Raw genomic sequence first — 20,543 nt, forward strand, 5'->3', positions numbered from 1 at the left:
GTCACACAACATGTGCATAGTTTCCCTTTGAGAGGTGGGCTGTATGGAGACCGTCCCACAGGGGCCCCAGGTGGAGCCAACATCCTGGGAGGACTGCCACTACCTAACCCTGCCCCAGAAGTGGAATTGGCCCCAGAGTCTCCTCAGGTTCCTGTTACCCACAACCCTACTGTATTAGGTCCCCATGCACCCGAGGGCCTCAGTGACCCTCGCAAGAAGTATGCCAAAGAGGCATCGAATGGCAAAAAGCCTGCATCATCTTTATTTCTCTAGCAGCCACTGAATCTGGACAGTGACTGGCTCTTTTGAGTGTAAGACTAATTAATGAACTTCATGGATAGATTATGTGTGGTGTCCTTTTTACACACATTTTTTTTCTGTACATCTATGGTTTAAAACATGTTCCTTCAAGAATTACCAGAAGGCTCTTGGTAAAATGTTATGCTTAAATCTTCACATTTTATTTGCCTAATTTGGTTTATGGTGGGCACACCCAAGCAAAAGAACATATTAAGGGTTTACTACACATGCATTTTACACATATTTGTCAAAAGCAGGTATATAGCAGAGTATGCAATCTGAAATTATTCAACTTTTAATGATGCATGACCTCAGCCACTAGATGGCAGCAAGTCCATAAGAGACTACATAATAATTCTTAATAACTTTAGTTTTCTCTCCTGTTATGTTAAACAGGTTAACAACATGTTAAAAATGTTTTTATATGAATTTTGCAGAAAAACGTTTTATTGTATCCAGATTTGTTCTGCTAATATAGGTTTTGCATTTGTATCACAAAATGCACTGACAGTATAGGTCAAAATTCATTTTTATCTAGTTTGTCTCTTTTTGTGCTGCCATTTAGCACATTTTCAGTTTTTACAACCAAATGCATTAAACCATCATACAATAGGTTTACTTCTATCAATACCTGATCATTTCCCCATCACATATGTCCTTTATCTTATGCCAAATGCAAAACACAATTGTATGTGACGTACTTTAAGAATTACAGTATGATTAACCAAGCAGTACCTGTTCATATGTGAGACAGTGAATAAATGAGATGTTAAAAATAAGTTCATCAGAGAAACGTGCCTGTGGTGAAATGCATATGAATAGAGAAGATCAATTAAAAGTTGATTAATATTGTCCACTATCTGAAGAAGTAATTTATTTGAAGAAGTAGGTTATTTGAGTAATTAACAAAATCCATCAATTAAAAAAAATGTTGTTAGTACGCACTTTGGTGTAATTAGTGTACATTTTTCCTTCATTGTAAAAACTTGCCACACCATTTATTAAAGGTTTTATAAGATCTTAAAGCCCCAGTCAGATGTCAGTGCAACTTGAAGTCCAGTTTTCATTACTGCAATCACAAAGGAAGTCCAACAAGCTGCACCACTATTTACCATGCTCTCTGTCACTAAACTTAAAACTAATGCCACGGCATATTTCGGAAAATACTAATTGGGGCTTTAAGACACCATCTCAAGGCTCATTCTTCACAAATCTGATCTTGATGTATATTCCATTGAGAGATCTGAGGATTATTTGAGGGACCATCTTTGGAGTATGCTCTGGGTCCTTGATGAGAACATACTTCTTCAGTGTCATTGCTACCACCACTTTAATCTCGTTCATAGCAAAGTTCTGCCCGATGCAGTTCCTATGTTAAATGCAGGTGGTAATTTGAATTAGGACTACTAAAGAATGACTAACAGTTTGTTGTCCTAACAACAGTAAGCATTTGATAAATCACCATAAAATTAAGAAGTGTTTTTCATATTAATATGAACAAATTTTTTTTAGGGCTAGTCTCCTGGACTTGGATTAAATTTATGTTTTGGACTAAATTAGTGAAAGGTGAAATCATTAGAAATTCTTTTTAGTGTAGGCTTATTCTTATTCTGGGAAACTGGCTCTTAGTGATTATCAGTAGAATTAATTTAATGACTGTATTACAGTAATCCTAAATCTCACTTATGCCATTTTAGATGCATGCTTTCCCATAGACTATTCATTATATCTTGTATCTTTCACCTGAACGTTAAATGGAAACATATTATTTTGTGTCGTTAAAGTTTAGACATTTGAATTGATATTGGTATTAGGGACAGAATGAGGTCAAACGCATAAAGGTTCCAAATTCCATTCAGGTAAAAGAGTAACACATTCTCTGGATAAGATTTAATAGTACTAGAGTGCATATTATTATAGAACAGCACCTATCATTTCATTTGTTGTGCATTTAATGTAGATACAAACCTTGGTCCAGCTGAGAAAGGCACAAAGGCATGGGGTGGCCTCTTAGCTGTGTTCTCTGGCAGAAATCGTAGTGGATCAAACACCTATGTAAATATAACTATTGTTATAGTGGTACAGATTTAGTTTCTCTGTAAAGCGTATCCATGACAAAACCTAAATCAGGAGATGGCAAGCCTACTGCAGTTTCAGGCAGTTATCTTTAGTAGAGGTAGGCTGCCCCAATTTCTAATAAAGACAGCTATATGATAAGCATTGAATTCATACATTGGGGTTCTCCCAAACTGTGGCATTTCGGTGGACTCCATAAACACTGATGCCAATAAGAGAACCTGTGAAAAAGACAGAGCAAACCAGTTTTACTGTTCATCTAGGACCTTCTCAATGATAACACCCTTAACCGGGCTCTACAATATTTGGACGATGCATGCCAAACATCAAACAAGTTGGTAAATATTTCAACAGATTATCCCTAGGATAAAGATCATAAAGTAGGGTCTTATTTCTCCTACAAGAAAATTTTCCTGTGATGCAATATTGCTTTATGGTCTGTATAAAAAGAGTTTATAAATTACTAATTGATTGTGAGAGTAACAGACTTATAAGACTAACTATGATACAGCACAAGGAAATACATATTAATTAGGTATTACTTCATGTATAAGTAGTACTTATATGTATATAGTACTTTACTACAAACGTGACATTGGTAGCAAGGAGGGAGTGAGAGATGAATAAAAGTTAGGAGAGTCTTTATTCGTCATAACAAGATGACACTAGTGAACTCAATTAATGAACCTGATCAAGCAGCAGTAACGCGCAAAAGGCATTTAAAGTAACGCAATGATGAAAGGCGCTTGGAAGCAGGCACATGGAGTGGCTTGAAGCGCAGGACAATGTGGGCACCTATGGGCTATAAATAGTAAGGAGAACAAAAGAGGGTAAATGAGAAACAATAAATGCGAGATTGGGAACAGCGTAGGTGTGGCCAGCCTCTTGGAGTCAGGTCTTCCAGGCCGGCGAGGAGCAGGTTTCGTCAGGTACTCCTGGTGGAAGGAGGCTCTGAGATCGGGACCCAGGATTTGGGAAGCCGGCACTTTGTATTTCTGGGCTATACCCCTCCAAGACCATGAGGTATTGCTACCTCTTCGTCGTGAGTCCAACAGGGCAGATACCTTGTAAGCAGGACCACCTTCCGGGGTGCTAATCCCCTGGAGTTGCCACCATCAGCAAGAGGTCCTGCTACCTCATACACGGAAGGTCGATGATGCATGGCTGCTTCCCAGCAAGCTGACCCTGTAGGTTACCTCATTGATCCAGCTGCTGACTGTATACAGATCTGTGTATTCAGGGGCCAGCTTGTCTGTCAACCCCACCGGGCGGCTCTTTGTGGCCACCCACACTTTGTCTGCAGGCAAGGTGCCTCCAGCATGAGGTTTCTTCTCACCACCAGTCTACTTTTCTCTTTAAGGCAGAGATATCCAATTGCAACTGCTGATGGGTCTCCTCCCAAACTCACTCAGTCTGCTGACACCATGTCTGGTCCAAAGTCAGGTGGGGGCTTCCATGTATACAGTCGTGGCTGATATCTCAAGATATACTCGAAGGGGGGTGAGCCTCTTTCCTACAATGTGGAGAGTTTTGGATGTATTCTGCCCAGGAGAAGTAAGCACACCATGTCTCGCGATGTTCCTGGCAACAGAGATATAGAAACTTACAGAGCTCCTGGTTTACCCTCTCCACCTGCCCATTCAATCAGGTGATGGTAACTGGACATGAGGTTCAATGTGATGTTGAGATAACCCAGGAGTTTTTGCCACAAACACAATGTGAACTGAACCCCCCTATTGGACACGATATCATCTGGCAGCCCAAACTGTCTGAAAACGTAGTGAAAGAGTAAATTCAGGGTGGGAGAGGGATGAACTGTACGATCTTCAAAAACTGATCCATGGTGATGAGGATGATGTTGTTTCCTTCAGAGGCAGAGAGGTCTGTCCCAGAGTCAGTGGCTTGGTGAGGCCAAGGGTGGTGTGGTGTAGGCAGGGGCAGCAGTTTACAGGCTGGCAGAGTACAATGTGTTTTACTGTGAGCACACTCCACACAGGAAACTACATGTTGCACAATTCAGCCATTTAGCTATCTGGAGGATCTCCAGGTCCAGGAAGGGGTGCCGTGCTCCCTCGAGCCAGCGCCTCTGCTCTGCAAAGGTGGCTTTCATCTCCACCAGTTCTCGGTCGCTGACACTGTAGTTGTACTCAGCAGGGCTTAATTTACAGAAAAAAAAATGTGATGGGTTTTAGTTTGCCATTTTCCTCTGCCCCACAACATGGCACTGAGTCCAACATCCAAGTTGTGTTGGCTTCAATAATAAAGGCCTTGGAGGGATTGGGCTGCTGCAGTACAAGGTGTTGGCAAAAAGCAGCTTTGAGGCTTTCGAATGCCTTATCAGCCACCAGCATCCAACTCAGGTGGGTAAGCTTACCTACAGAAAAGGTCAAACAGAGGCATGGCCAGGGTGCTAAAGGACCATCTATAGAAGTTAGAAAACCTAATGAAGTGCTGTAGATTCATTTCGGCCATCCGGTTTCGGCTGTCTGGTCACCATCACCACCATGCAAGGCTGGATGTCCATGGAGGCCTCCCTGATGATGTAGACCAGGGTTTTCACCTCACAGAGGTAGAACTTGCACTTCTCCATCTTGCAATACCGGTGATTGTACAGGAGAGTGATGAGGAATTGCTACATGTCATGCACATGTCGATCAATGGAAGGTGAATAGATCAGAATGTTGTCAATGTAAGTGCCAATGTGTCTACCCAGAAACTCCCTCAGGACCTCATTAATGTATAGCTGAAACACTGAAGGCATTGTAGCTAAGCCAGATGGAAGAACCAGGTATTTATAGTTACCTGAGTCTGTGCTAAAGGCCATCTTCCATTGTTAACTTCTCTGATGGGAATCAGGTTGCAGGCACTGCAAAGGTCTAACTTAGTAAAGTACCGAGCCCCACGCAGCTGCTCGAGAGGATGGACCAAGAGGCAGAAGGTAAAGGTACTTTAACAACAGTGCATTTAGACTCCTATAATTTATGCATAGCCTCAGCCCACCATCTTTCTTCTTAATGAAGAAGACACTAACTGAGGCAGGTGACGTGGAGGGGCAGATGTAACCCTGGGTCAAGGCTTCCTTGAGGTACTGTTCCATGACCTGCGCTTCCTCCTGGAAGAGTGGATATACCATCCACTGTGGAGGCACAGCTCCGTCATTCAGGTTGCTGGCGCAGTCGAAGCTGCAGTGGGGAGGGAACTGGGCAGCTTTGGTGGGGCTGAAAACCTCTGTTAGGTCCTGTGTACAGTGTAGGGATGGGGAAGGAGATGTTGGCGTCCATGCACATTTGGAGAAGGGGCCGATTTGAGGAGTTAGTCAGTGGAGCAGGAAGGAGACCTCCGGGGTAGCAATATGGCAATGCAGCCCCTGAGAATGGTCAAGAGTACACCTGACCTCACATCCGGACCAATGGAGAGGCTCTGCACACAGCGAGTGAGGCTGTCCATCATGGACCAAAGCTCCCTGATCTCTAGCTTCTGCTGTCCAATAGCTGCCATTTGAACAGCCAACAGGTCAGCCCAAACTGGGCTGCTCACATCGCTCCCTATCTGCTGCGCATTCTGTGACATTGGTGGCAAGGAGGAAGTGAGAGGTGAGTAAAAGTTAGGAGAATCTGTATTCTCCATAACAAGCTGTACAGGGGAGAGCTCAAACTATGAAGCTGATAAACCAGCAGTAGAATTCAAAAGGTGTTTAAAGTAATGCAATGACAAAAGGCACTTGCAAGCAGGCACAGGCAGTGGCTTGAAGTGCAGGATGACTGGCAATGCACAGCATTGCATTGATGATGGCAGGCATCTGTGGACTGTAAATAGTGAACAAAAGCGCATAAACAAGAAACAGGTGTTGGTGACGATCAAGAAACAGGAGATTGGGAATGGGGTAGGTGTAGCTTGTGTGTGTGTGTGTGTGTGTGAGTCACTCCTGCTGGTTGCTTGGGGCACCATGACACGAATATAATATTTTATCACAACACTCAAGTTTCTCAAGTATTGGTTCTAGGCATTACATACAAACAGAAACTCTGAAATAACATTACACAAATGTGGGAGTAAACCATTTGAAAGATGGAGGTAAGACTACAGTGCTTTCAGAAATCCCATCTTTTGAAATCATGATAATCATATAGAGACACTTATGTGGACAGCCCTACCCTCAGGGATTGTTCTTCCATCAAAAAAGGTCATGGGTTTTGTCAACTTTCGTGCCAATCCGGGCACAGGAAGATATAAACGCAAGGATTCCTTAATGCACATTGTAGTGTATGGTATTTTACTCAGGTCCTCCCTAAAACACATAGACAGGAAAATAGAAAAAACAACTTTCAGACTTTTTAAAGCTTTTTAAAGCTCTCACTTTCCAACTCACTACTTTGAGACAAACACAAATGCAGGTGGGATTGAGGTAGGAACCACTGCTCTAGCTATTGCTGGTAGACACATGTATAAGTAAAAGCCTTTAGCTTCTAGTACAATAGTATATGTAATGTCATAATAATTCATCTAATTATGGTGATGTGAAAATTGACAATACCACTCCATACTGTCCTTTCCCTTCAGGGCCTCCTGGATCTCTTCTCTGCATTTCTGCTGGTGCTCAGGGTAACAGGCCATGTTATACAGGATCCAGGAGATGCCACTGGCTGTAGTGTCATGTCCCTCAAACATAAATGTGTCTACCTCTGCTCGGATCGCTTCATCCGACAAGCCCTGCTGCTGCTCATCCTGTAAAACAGAATATATCTGTGTCTCTTGCTAAAGTCAACTTTAGGACTCAAGGTCAATTGGCTTAAGTAAGAAAGTAAAGAGATTTTATTAGTTAAACAAATTAAAAACAAGTGTTGTTGGCCAAGGTGCTGTACAAAGCTAACAATATGTATGACAACAAAATACAACATACAGACCCAAAGGAAACAGATATACTGACGACTGACACTTTACATACCTAAAATATTTTTAAATGCTAATGTATAAACGTTTTGGCTCAAAGTAATTGAGGAAGCACATTTAATATTCAGTAGGCTGTTCCACAGCCTTGGCACAGCAACTGCAAATGTATAGTCAGCTTTAGACCTTGGAATGGCCAAGCCTTGGTCCCACATCTCGATAGATTTTGTAACGGAACTGCCCGCCTCTGAGGGGAACACAACCATTTTGGTGAATGTGGATCACTTCTCCAAGATGGTTAGGTTCGTCCCGCTAAAGGGCCTACCCACGGCCTTGGTGACAGTGGACTTGTTCTTCTGCCATGTCTTCAGGCAGTTTGGGCTGTCTGAGGACATTGTCTCAGACAGGGGGGCTCAGTTCAACTCAAGACTGTGGAGGGAACTGCTTGGGAAACTGAATATTACCGTGAGTCTGACATTAGGTTACCATCTCCAGGCCAATGGCCAAGTGGAGAGGGTAAACTAGGAATTGGGCAAATTCCTTTGTCTGTACTACCAGCGACATCCAGAGAGCTGGAGTGCATACCTCACATGGGCCGAATTCGCACAAAACTCTCTGTGTCGTGCTGGAACAGGGCTAACACCATTCTAATGTGTTTTAGGGTAACAGCCCCCCCTTTATCCCTGGAATCCACCGACATCAGACCAGCCGTCTGTTGAGCAGTGGTGCAGATGCAGCGAACAGGTTTGGGGGGAAACTCACAGGAGACTGTACTCTGCCATCGCGGCCTACAAAAGAAAGGCAGACCGAAAGCTGGGAGCGACTCCCCGGTTCGAGCCGGGACAGAAAGCATGGGTCACCACCAAGGATGGCCGGGCGGGCCCTTGGCCCTGTGGGCCAAATATGAGGGTCCATATACCATAACCAGTCGGGTGAATGAGGTGACCTACAGGTTGGGCCTGCCAGGACATAGCCAGGCCTCCAGGGCCTTCCATGTGTCTGCCCTGAAGCCCGTGGTGGAGGGTCCCCTCTCAGAGAAGGGGGGCCCCTCGGGAGCTCCACCCATGCTGCCGGAGATCAGAGTGAGCCGGCCTATCGGGTGAGGGCCTTGCTGGACTCTTGGAGGAGGTCCTCGGGGTTGCAGCACCTGGTGGACTAGGGGTACAGGCCTGAGGAACGCTGCTGGGTGCCGGCCTCCTTGGTGTAGGACCCCGACCTTATCGCCTCCTTACCTTTTGTTACCTTACCTTTTGTTTCATTTATGTTGCTAAATGTTAGTGCCTTTAATTATGGAAAATAAAGAGCACCTTCTAGCAACCACGCCTCTTGCTACCTCTGTGCCATCAGCATCACATATTTGAAATTTCTAAATGACACAACTAGCATTTTAGGTTTGTACCATGGGTCTTGGCGGAATTTCTACTACTAATAGTTGTCACGGTACGGCCCCTCCCCCCTAAAGTGTGTGTGTGTGTGTGTGTGTGTGTGTGTCTGTGTGTGTCCCTATTGCCACACCCTCTTGTGTTGTGCACCTGATCCTTGTGTGCAATTGTCATGAGTGTATATAAGTCTCGTGTCGTATCGTAAGTTGTCGGTGTTTGACCCACGTAGTGTGTTTGTGTGTGTTGAGTCGTGCATGTTACATTGATATTAAAACGTATGTTTTTGTTTAATGTGCCTCATCCCCGTATCCTCCTTAACCCGTAAAACGTTACAATAGTAATAATTTAAAAATAAATAAACAAATAAATTAAATGTATATAGTGCCTCACAAACCCAAGGACACATGTTTTAGAAGGAAAAAGTAGACAAATATGCAAAGAAAAGAGAAAGGAGAGTTTTGAGGAGAGTTTTTAATGAAGAAAAAGTAGAAGAGCCATGAATTGGTCAATGAAGAGAATTCCAAACTTTTGGAGCAGTGGCACTGAAAGACTATCTATGAGCAATGGCAAGAAGGGGGGTGATGTGAGAAAAGCACTTAGAAAGAGTGAGAACCCTGGAAGCAGAATTCTGATTATACTTAAGCTGGTTTAGCAAGGACAGGAAGGAGATTGAAAAATGGAGTTACAGTAGTCCAGTAGTACAGGAGAAAATATTAATATGTGACTAGAATAAAAGTAATGAGTTGAAAATGACACTAAGGTTTTAAAATACCATCACTGGTGTGAAAGGAATTCCATCAATATTTACATTTAGTGGAGAATTTGGAAACCAGTGACTTATAGCCAATTAAAATAATCTGTTTTATCAGTGTTCAATTTCAGAAAGCTGCTATCAAGCCAATGTTTTAAATCAGTAAGACATGCATTTAGAGACTGAGATGGGGGATGCAGAGCTATGATATAGATATTGATATCATCTTCATATCAGTGATACCTGATTTTTAATTACTTTTAATAATCTGACCTAGGTGCAAGATATACAAAATGAAAATAATAGAGTCCAAGAACAGAACCTAGGGGTACTCCCTGTGTAACTGTGTAACTAAGGAAATCGATGACTTATGAGTGCCAGTAGAAATCTGAGAGACAGGATCAAAACCTGTCAAGGACTAGACCAGAAATACTTTTGGATGCTAATCTGTGAATGAAAATGTTATGGTTCACTATGGTTATGGAAACCAGCATCAGTAGAAAGTAGGTCATCAACCACATTTAGCTGAGCAGACTCTGTACAGATAGATGAAGCTATTGTAGCTATTGTAAACGTTCAGTTAAATAATATAACATACACAAAACATTTAGGTTCAAAGGGATGGTAAAACTGGGCTTTTCTTTGAGCCATCATCTCTAATCATCTTGCGGTAAATCCTTTCAACATCAACAGAAACTTTCAAACTGACTATTTAAAAATTCTAGAGACCAGGATTTCTTAACGTAGCACCTGACAATGCATGAATTGGCACGATAAATTATAACTGATGCATTATGCATTCTGTTTAATCTTGCAATTTAAGAAATTAAAACTAAGTGGATACGTGGCTACCCAACCTATCTTCTGAAATGGTTTGCACGTAGCTTACTCAGTGGTGATCAAAGAGGAATGAGGGGGTGATGGAGTGACATACTTGAGTACAGAGTAGAATATCCAAAAAGTCCAAATTTCTCCTCTTCAGAAGAATGTCTTGTTCCTTCTCCTTACTTAAAGCTTCTTTTCTCTTTCTTATAACCTCCTCTGCAAAAAAAAAAAAAAAAAAAAAAAAAGACCATTTTTGGTTCTGTTAGGTTTTTGGTAAAATGACACAGAGGCATCACTTGTACATAATTTAAGCAAAACAGAACATTAAAGCCTAGTGGATTAATTCTGATACCAATAAAGCATTCAAATCCTGCTGTCCAACCATTTGAAAGTCAATGTTCTAAGTCTCCTAAAGTAACATCAAATGATATAGAAGGAAATAAGAATAACACTGCAAATGTATGCACAAAGGATTAAGTATATTCCTAAGCATTTTGATGGCTTGCCTAAAATAGTAACAAAAATCATGAATTTGTTAGATCACATTTTCATATAAGAACAGTTATCACCACATTATTAAAAGATTAAATGAATATGCAAAAAATGCCTCTGCCTTTAAGGGTTATTAGGTCAACCCTGTCAAACTATCTCATCTTAAAAGCAAAAGCTTTCAAATATACCTGTATGGCTGTGTGCAATTTTGCATGCTTTCCTGTATCTGTAGCCATGTGGACTAAGATGAAATATAGTCTCACTGGGATATGGAAACCAACGCCACCGGAGATGCACCAGATAACACAGCTCAAACACTGCCTTTATGTAAGGGTTGGTTCCACTGCAGTGAGAGTGACAAGATTACAATAGTACTGCCTTATATTTTAAAAGTACCATATTAAGCAAAACCATATTAAGTTTTTTTTTTACCATATTAAGTTTTACCCCACCTCTCTGTCTGACAGTTGCTGTTGTAGCTAAAAGCACACTTCATTATGCTGTCCAGTGTCATCAGGCTAACTTGCTGAAAAAGTTCAAAGGACTGCTCTGTTTTTGCATAGGTTTCCCACTTGTCCTTTGAGAGAAAGATTACAAAAAGGGCTAGGTGAAAAATGCAAGTCAAAGATTATATATCATTCATGGCAAAACTCTGAAATATTAACTCACCAACATAATGTTAGCTGAATCTGCCATTAATTTTACATAAGGCTTCAAGATATCATAATGGAAGCCAGGAGTGAGAAGTCTTCTGTGGCGAAACCACTTCTGTCCCGCAGAAACAAGTAAACCTTCTCCTGCAGAGACAAACAGCAAACAGTTGTATTAGGCACAGAACATATGTTACCATATTTTATTTTTGGGTGTCATCTTTACCGATCCAAGAGGTGAGGAAGGTATATGCAATGTTATCCTTTGGTTCTATGAAATAAGAAAGCAATCTGTGAAAATCTTGACTTCATCGGATTATTACAAATCACAATTTAAACTACCAACTGACAAATGGTCAAGCACATTTGCACCTGCTGATGCCAGAACGGTCTTCAAATATGAAGAATGGTGGATAGTTAAATAAATACTTGTAGGGCCAAACTGCAATGGAAAGGCATAGGGATACTGTTCTCCCCATTTGGTTATTATCGAAAAATCTGTTCCATCTTGCCGTAACTGTAATACAAAATGATAAGACATTTTAACCACAAGTATGCAGAATGATATTTCTATAAATTGCTAGTGTATTCTTAAAGGTTATACCATGTAATCCAAGAATGCCAAAGACAGATATTCACTCTTACCTGTGTTTCTGTTATAGCCTAGTCGTTTAAATGCTAGCCTTAACACAATTAAAACAAGCACAAATAGTATCATTGATCTGAAGTACCACAATTACATTGCATCCCTGGTGCTCTGCCAGTGTTCACTCAAACCTAGCTCAAGGACAGATTAGGATTCAGTATCAGCAGGGATGAGGGGATTTGAAAACTCCTATATGAGTAAATGTGTTTGTATTATTTTAAAATTATTATTATTATTATTATTATTATTATTATTATTATTTTTACAATGAAGCTGTTTTGGTTTATCAGCAATGTTGCAGTGCAAATTTACGCATTTAATTAAAAAAAAAAAAGAAAAAAGAAAAGATTCCATAGGTCATGAAATTGGAAACCTTGAAACCTTGCCCACTATAACGCTAATCAAAAACAAAGACATAGCTGTTAGCCAAACTAAAGTCCAACTATTACAAACATACCAAAGTAAACCGCTTGGCTAATATTTCGTCTGTGTCGTAGCACTCAGTTAGGAAGTGACCCCAAAACTTTTAAACCTGAGGCATATCTGAGTGAAATAACGCTGAGAAAACAATTCTGTCTCCAAGTGCTGATTATGATTTGATTATCCTATTTCGTATCTGGTTTGAATGAAATATCGGCTATATTGTGTATTGTATAACGCTTTAAAATGACAGTAATAGATGTTTCTTTTTCGCATGCATGCATGGATTTTACCATTCCTCTGAACATAAATATATGAGTTTGAGCCCACCTTTCATTTTTCACAAGTTAAAATCTATGCAGTTTAGTCTGAATTAAAACCAGCGTTTATTCCTACCTGTTTCACGTGTCCAAATAACCAGTTGCCAGGTGGCCCTGGAAACTGCTCAAATGCACGCATCTTTTTCTCTCTCGTTATTACCAAGTTATATAGTACCACTGAAAAGTAGAAGATACATACGACTACCAAGACGTTATATAAGCGAAATGGTTCGAAATAAAACTTAATTGTCTTGCTAAAATATTGACAGACTTCCATAGTTCGTTGTCCTTAGGTCGAGTTGTTGACTCGAACTGTGAGTCAGAAAAAACGCATAATGACGAGATTATCATTATGGAAAAAAGAGGGAAGGGCTGTCTGCAGCATGCAGGCTATAAAGAGGACCACAAGTGCTGTGTCAAACTCCTGCCTCACTGTGCAGTTTATGAAGCTATAGGAGCCAGGTTGAATGTTAATTTATTTAATTTTTAAAAATTCGTTAAATCTATATAAATTATTCCCCGAGCTCTCCCTGTACATGCCGGTGTTTCATGCTATTTTTATGCTCATTTCTACAACAGCCAATATACTACCTCTACATTTGCAAAGAAAAAGTGCATCTAGCACCATAGCTTCACCAAACAATGTATACTAAGTGGTTTAACATTTACATCATGCCAGGATAAAAAAAAGCGTTTGATTTATTGCAAAAAGCTTATCTAAATCAGACCGAAACTTGTTTCATATAGCCTACCTAACGTATGCTTTTGAAACATCCATGAATGAGCAATTGTGCGGCCGCTGGAAATGACATTTTTCTCACGCTAATCGCATGCATTGAGACATCTTAATAATAAATTTTAATTGTAAATTTAAATAATCAAACTGCTGCGGGAAAACTGTATTTGTAAGAGCATCGATATATATTGTACGGGCTGTACAATGAAGCATCGAATTTGAATATTTAACTGCTAATCTATAGCTAGTTAACGTTAAGATGCCGTAGGCTACAAACTCAATCAAAGCAGTCCTAAACTAACACGGCTGACCTGTTGCGCCCTTGCTGAATAAATCAGTAATTTTTAAAGATTTAACAACTTCTTCTTCAAGTGCTTTTATTTTTATCGTTTCCGTGTCCGCACCGCATTTCCTATTCTTATCAATTTCTAAGATGATATAAGCACATACTCTCAAGCTTTATTGTATGCGTGTGAGTGGATAAGGTTTTTTTTTCACATGCTACGTCACGGCAGAAAGATTCGATTCGTGAAACAGGACTGCAGATACAGTGTGTGTTCACAAGCTGTGCTGAGCTATCTAGTTCATCATACGTTGTAACATTATTTAGCAAGCGACAGTCCAGGCCACCGGTAAACAAATAGTTTGATGAAACCCATTTTCAATAAATTGTACTTTCCAAGAAGTCATAAGACACGTGTCTGCAGCGTGTGATCGTGGAGGCCGGAGTTCAAATAACGGTTTATCTTGTGGTTAAAAACGGTGGATCGGAGGGGGAAAAACAGCATACTATCATGCAAGCAAACAGACAAGACAAACGGGTTATGAAGGACAAAGGATGTGCGGGATATACATCTCAAACTGAAAGCCCCAGATTTATTAGTTTTTTGTTTACATATTTAACTAATGTCTATTTCTTTAAAAAACGGTTTGAACACAAATTGAGGCAATAATAATCCAACACAACACAATGTTACATTTTACAATTATTTTTGAAAATAGGAAACTGATTGTAGCAGGGAGGAGTGTTCCCCTATGACACCAGGGGGAGTATCCCTTCTGGCACACTGTAGCTCTCCCTTAGTAAATGGTTTCTCTTGATTAACTGGCAATACCAATTAACCTTTGTTTTAATCTTTGTAGCCCAGGAGAGCAGTTTGGTCTCTCTGCATTTCTTGGTTTGGCAAAGAGTCCTTAAGTTTATATTTGGAATTTTATTTAAAAGTGGGTTGCTGATTTCATGAGGGTGCACGTCTGTTCTCAGTTGTGTGGCAGTTTTGTGGTCTCCCTCACATTTGTAATGGCCCGAGTACCGTAGGGTGAGGAGTAGGACACACAGGATCTCGCGACGAAAACAGACGTTTATTAAACACACACGAATAGCTAACACATTGGCACTCACAGGCAACAGCTTACTAACATAATGTGCCCATAAACGGGAACAAGAACAAAGATGCACACTCCCACAGCAGTTTAAATACGCAAAGACATTATATGAATAACCTGGCGCAGGTGTGTTCTAACAAGGACAGTGTGGTTACAAACAAGGTGATTAACTCCCACTGCACACGGCGGGCCATACCACGTGAACACTGGGAAGGGGAGCGTTCCGTGACGGTGTGGAATTTGCTCTCAAGTGGAGGTAGGTTTGGGGTCTTTGCTGCTGATTGAAATGAGGTGTAGTGTGATTTTGGTGTAAAACCTACTTAAATGGAATACCCTGAATATTCTGATTGATGGATCTCTTTTAGTTCTATCTAGGCCAGATGTGGTCCAGCAGTTGGTGGCTAGAATCTGGGCCTCTTTTGTTTGTACTTTTTTTTATTCATGCTGAGTGGAAGTAAGCAACACAATTTACTTAAATGCTTAAAATGTTTTGAACAAATTACAAATTCTATTTAAAGGCACATTAATTTTTTTAAAAAAAACTAAAATAACAAATAACTATCTGTTACCTTGAGTCACATACTTAAATTATTCCTACACAAAATAAGATCCCCATCCCCACATATACTACAGAATAGACTAATATTTCTGGTCTCTATCGTAACACTGAGCTGATTGAAAGCCAAGGAGAAATGCTATAGTGTAGTTAAGTGAACAAATCTAAATATTACAGCTTACAAATTACAAACATAGGGTCCTCAGCATTACTTGTTACAGTGGAACTCCTCAAATTACTCTTTGGAGGGACAGAGGAAGTGTATTCATCAGGAGGCTAAAAGTCAGGTTTTTTATTCATGCAGACCTCATTAGAGTCAGCCTACCCGCAGCAGTTGTAGTGGCAGTCCATATCATTCACTGTAGTTGTACCACCACGTTGGAGTCAGTCAAACAAACACATCTTTGAAACACGAGCAAGACATAAAATTATTTCCTTTTAGAAATGTTGACAGAAAAATAAAAATAAAAATTAAATTAAATTGCCTAGCGCACAGTAAAAACCTGACTCAGTAAATCTAATCAAGTTAAACCAATCAGAAACAATAATGCAGTGACATCACACCTGACAGTCAAGTGTGCCCAAAAACACAAATGTTCCATTGCTCAAATGTGATCAACCTCCACATTCAATTCAATATAAATGAAATATAAATGTATAATACAAATCAAATATGAAATTATCAATTTCCAATTGTTTTTGACTAACAGTAAATGATCTCGTTATTAATTGGTTCTTACATTACACGGCCCCTAACTGGTTAGGCAGAAGACTGACTGTCTGCAACCTCCATGTGCACTCTAAGGTTGAGACAAATGAATAACGTGCCGTACCTTTTGACTGTGCTCCAGCCCCACTTTACAGCAAATGGCCCCGAAATAATTAACTCCGATATTTGGGAAAAGCGGTTTGTCGGGCACGAGGTAATCTTCAGGCAGGTCTTCAATTTTTGTGCTCTCCAACCTTTCCACTGATCCTGTGGCACACTTACCTGCATCCACAGTATCCTGTCCTTTCATGTATGTCTCTCAAGAGTAGTGTGGAAACTGTACTATGCTTAGAAAGAATTGCTGGGCGTTTGACATTCTCTGGCATGACTTAATTGCTGAGTCTTCCACCAACTCTAAAAGTGCCATCTTGAAGAATTTGATCTAGTTTGAGCAATTAACTCTTGCTACTAACTTGTTTGGTCCTTTTGCAGATCTTTGAGTTCTTCTCAATTGTCTTTGGCTGATTCTACTTTTGCAGCAATCAGACCATCCAAGATAAGTGATCTCTTTTCTGCTGCTTCTCTGAATCTTTTCATATGCTGTTCTAACTTTGACTTTTGCCTTTCTGGGTTTTTTTTTCATTTAGGATGATTATTCTTGATATCTCCTTTGTTTCTTTCTTTAGTTGTTGTAAGGTTTTCCTTAGTTTTAGTTTTAGTTTAGTTTTAGAATCCATTTTAGTTTATGCCAATCTGAGTAATAGTTAACAAGTTTGTTCATTCATTGGATGTGCCTTATCTTCAACCTTGATCATGTTGACTGTAATTGTGCTCTTAACTTCCACATCATCTTGAAGTCTCTCTCTTCTTTGCATAGGTTGTTTTGGTCAATCTAGTTCATTGTTCACTGAGTAGTTTGGTCCATTGATCCATGTTCCCCTTTTAACCAACTTATTGGCCTTTACTGGATTGATTTGCAGGTTCCAACATATTTCCATTGACATGGCTTGATGGCCTCTCAGATCAGAGTGATTCTATTTGCTACAGAGGTTTAAGGAAACGGAACATTTCATTATCAATGTATCTAAGCACTGTTGTGCTGTCTGTCCAGAAGACAGACTGTTGCAGTGGAACCTGAAGATATAAACTATCTAAAAACATAAGCAACTTTAAAAATATTAAATTTTTGATCATGGCCACTTCCATTCATCTTCAGTGTGAAGAGTGCATCATATTTAGCTATTCTTTATCCTTCATTAGCGATAGTTTTATCTGTGAGAAGTATAGATTACTTGCTAGTCTGATGGAGAAGATTCTAGTGCTGGAGGTGTGCATCCAGACTTTAGAAAGTTTTAGAGATATTGAGGAATTAGAAGCACAAGCTCTAGATGCCTTAGGCCAAGTTAACGAGCCTTCAGCTCAGGCAGTATAGTCATTTCAGCGGGTCAAATGGGTGACGTTAAGGCAAAATAGATGAGCTTCGGCTCACCCACTACAGCACCACACCCCTCCCATTCACATGTCCAACAGGTTTGACCCACTCAGCGAGGCACCTGCTGAGAAACCTGTTGAAAAAACTCTTGTTATAGGGGACTATTTTTCAACACGTGAAATTAGCTAGGCCTTTAGGGACACCAGCAGGAGTAGTTAGCTGTATACTAGGGGCCAGGGTGCCAGACATTCCAAGTACGTCTTAGGCAAGCATAGATTCTTGAAGATAGTTACTCATATAGAAACTAATGGTATAGGCCATCGTCAGTCAGAGATTACTAAGAATAATATTGCAGAGGTGTGTCAATTAGCAAAGGTGAAGTTCAATTCTGAAGGATGCTCTGGTGCCATCCCAGTGTGGCACAGCAATATAACGTACAGCTGGTTATCTTTGCTGAACTGCTGGATATCCAAGTGGTGCTCACAAAGCAATGTGGGATTTATAGATAATTGGACCACATTCAAGGGCAAGCCTGGGCTTTTAGGGTGGGGTGGTATCCGTCCTACTAGTGCGGGCACTGCTCTCCTTTCTTGTATCATAAGCCACAGTCTTATGACAGATTTAATTAATCTATGACAATCCAGGGCAGAGTCCAGCAGCAGACAAAGAGGCTAAACCAACCGTCTGCTGATTGCTTTGATACGTCACCCAAGGTTCACCATATTGACACTGTGTCTGTTCCACAAGCTAAGCAGAAATACAGAAAACCAAGAAAAACATGTCTTAATATCCTAATTGGTATTAGAGTAATTGACTCACAGAACACTGCCATCACTTTGATCTAAAGCTAGGATTATTAAATGTTAGATCCCTAATGTCACAGCATACCCCCGCCCCCCCGACTCCTCCCTATGTTTGTTTGATGTCTTGTATGTGTGTGTCTTCATTGCCACACCCCTCCCATGTGTCACACTTGTCCCCTGTTATCATATCATGTATTTAAGGTCCTGTTTAATTGTTAGTCACTGTCGGTGTTTGACCTCATATAAGATGTTGTTAGCCACTTTATTGTGTTTTGATTCATGTTGAGCACTTCCTGTATTTTGTTTTGTGTTCACGTAGTGTCTCTATGGGTGTTTTGGTTTTGTTATGTATAATAATAAACGTCTGTGTATGTGCCTGATAAGGCTTGTTTCTGCATCCTGCCTCACTTCCCCAATGTTACACCTAACATCTAAAGTGCTATTTCTAAATTAAATCATCACAGATCATAGATTGAATGTGCTCTAACAGAAACTTGGATCAAACCAAATGAGTACATAGCTTTAAATGAAGCATGTCCTTCTGGCTACAGCTATGCACACTACCCTCGTCTAACTGGCCCTGGAGTTGGCATTGCAGTTATTTATAATGACACATGAGGTGTAAACTAGAAAGCTGACTATGATTTTGCATTCTTTGAAATTCTTTTTACTAACATAAAAAATGTAGCCGGCAATAAGAAGCCCACCTAGCCTCTTCCACTAACTGGTATCTACAGGTCACCAGGACCCTATTCAAGATTTATTAATGCATTTGCAGATTTCCTCTCTAATCTAGTCATTCTAATAGCTATTAATGTTGGTGATTTCAACAGTCACTTTGACTGTTGAACTTTTGAGATCGGCCTTTGGTTCTACATTAGATTTGTTTCACTCAATGTATAAGAGAACCCACACAATCTGGTGGTTATAGGCTTGATTTAGTACTGACATATGGTGTAGATATAGAGAACATAGTTATAGTCAGATGACCCCAGTCTGATGCCATCTCAGATCATTCTTTTATTTCATTTGAACAACATATGAGCAACAATATAGTAACCTTGCCTCGCTTTGACACCAGATGTATGATCACGTTAACCACTACACCTAAATTTATTGCAAATCTCAGAGAATAATCATTTGTGATTGGGATACCCTCAAACTCCATGGAATTTGATCAAATGTCTAAACAGTTAGAATCAGTATTTCGCTGTATACTCAATGATGTTGCTCCATTTAAGAATTTAAAAAAATGAGGGGCAAAAATGAGTACCATGTTGTAATCACATTCACAATTTAAAACAGAACACTTGAAAGATACATAAATGCCAGCACACTAAATTTGTTGACTTTCAGCTCGCATGGAAGGAGAGCCTTCTCAAGTATAGAAAAGAACTTATTAACGATCTATCGTCCCAAACAGAAAATAACAAAAATAATAGTAGTAATGAGTTCATGAGTCTCATGAATTCAGTGAGAAAATTAAGCAAATTAAAGATAACATTCAGAGTATAAACGTGACATCGGGCAGCTACTTAGAGATCAGAGCAACCAATCAAAAAAAAAGACTCTAGAACACTGTGCTATTTCCACTGCTACACTGATGATACTCATCTATATGTCTCAGCCAAACCAGAAGACAAATATCAGCTTAGTATTACTGAGGAATGCATAAAGGGCATCAGACACTGGATGTTGAGAAACTTTCTCTCACCTGATCCTGACAAAACAGAAGTGCTTCTATTAGGTCCACAAACAACTAGGACCCTGCTCTCTAATTACTTAATGAACCTCAATGGTCTCGTAATCACATCTTTAACAGTTAATGCAATTATGCATCCCAGTCTCTCGTTTGACGCTCATGTAAATAATATTTCTAGGACTGCCTTTCTCCACCTCAGGAACATTACGAATGCAGAAAATGCAGAAAAGCTAGGTCATGCATTTATCACTTCAGGATTGGACTACTGTAATGCCTTACTAACTGGCTGTACCAGTAAGTGCCTAAACAAGCTCCAGCTAGTTCAAAATGCAGCAGCCAGAGTTCTTACTAGAACTACAAAATGTGATCACAGTACACCTATACTGGCTACATTACATTGGCTCCCAGTAAAATTTCATGTTTATAAAATGCTTCTAATGACCTACAAAGCACCGAATGGTCTGGCCCAT

The 20,543-nt window shown here is 40.2% G+C and overlaps 1 protein-coding gene across 1 annotated transcript; it reads right to left on the reverse strand.

The window, feature by feature from the left end:
* Positions 1 to 463: 463 nt before the first annotated feature.
* LOC113588145 (cytochrome P450 4B1-like) lies at positions 464 to 13,028 on the reverse strand. The gene is made up of 12 exons (XM_035530742.2): positions 12,826 to 13,028; positions 11,736 to 11,880; positions 11,590 to 11,634; positions 11,383 to 11,510; positions 11,166 to 11,290; positions 10,902 to 11,056; positions 10,331 to 10,437; positions 6,911 to 7,101; positions 6,531 to 6,664; positions 2,533 to 2,597; positions 2,269 to 2,351; positions 464 to 1,669 (listed from the first exon to the last, which is right to left on the reverse strand). Exons 1-12 carry the CDS (start codon positions 13,024 to 13,026, stop codon positions 1,492 to 1,494), a joined length of 1,557 nt encoding a protein of 518 aa, XP_035386635.2. The 5' UTR covers positions 13,027 to 13,028; the 3' UTR covers positions 464 to 1,491.
* Positions 13,029 to 20,543: the final 7,515 nt, after the last annotated feature.

The sequence above is a fragment of the Electrophorus electricus genome, chromosome 14 (assembly GCF_041902795.1).
Source record: "Electrophorus electricus isolate QZ-2024a chromosome 14, ASM4190279v1, whole genome shotgun sequence".
NCBI lineage: Eukaryota > Metazoa > Chordata > Actinopteri > Gymnotiformes > Gymnotidae > Electrophorus > Electrophorus electricus.

Excerpts from the sequence above, each read along its gene's own strand:
- LOC113588145 (XM_035530742.2), bottom strand. The coding sequence starts at position 13,026 with ATGGAAGTCTGTCAATATTTTAGCAAGACAATTAAGTTTTATTTCGAA. Across the intron at positions 11,511-11,589 it reads CTTCCTCACCTCTTGGATCG|GAGAAGGTTTACTTGTTTCT; the intron begins GTAAAGATGACA and ends TTGTCTCTGCAG. Across the intron at positions 11,057-11,165 it reads AGCAACTGTCAGACAGAGAG|TGGAACCAACCCTTACATAA; the intron begins GTGGGGTAAAAC and ends CTCTCACTGCAG.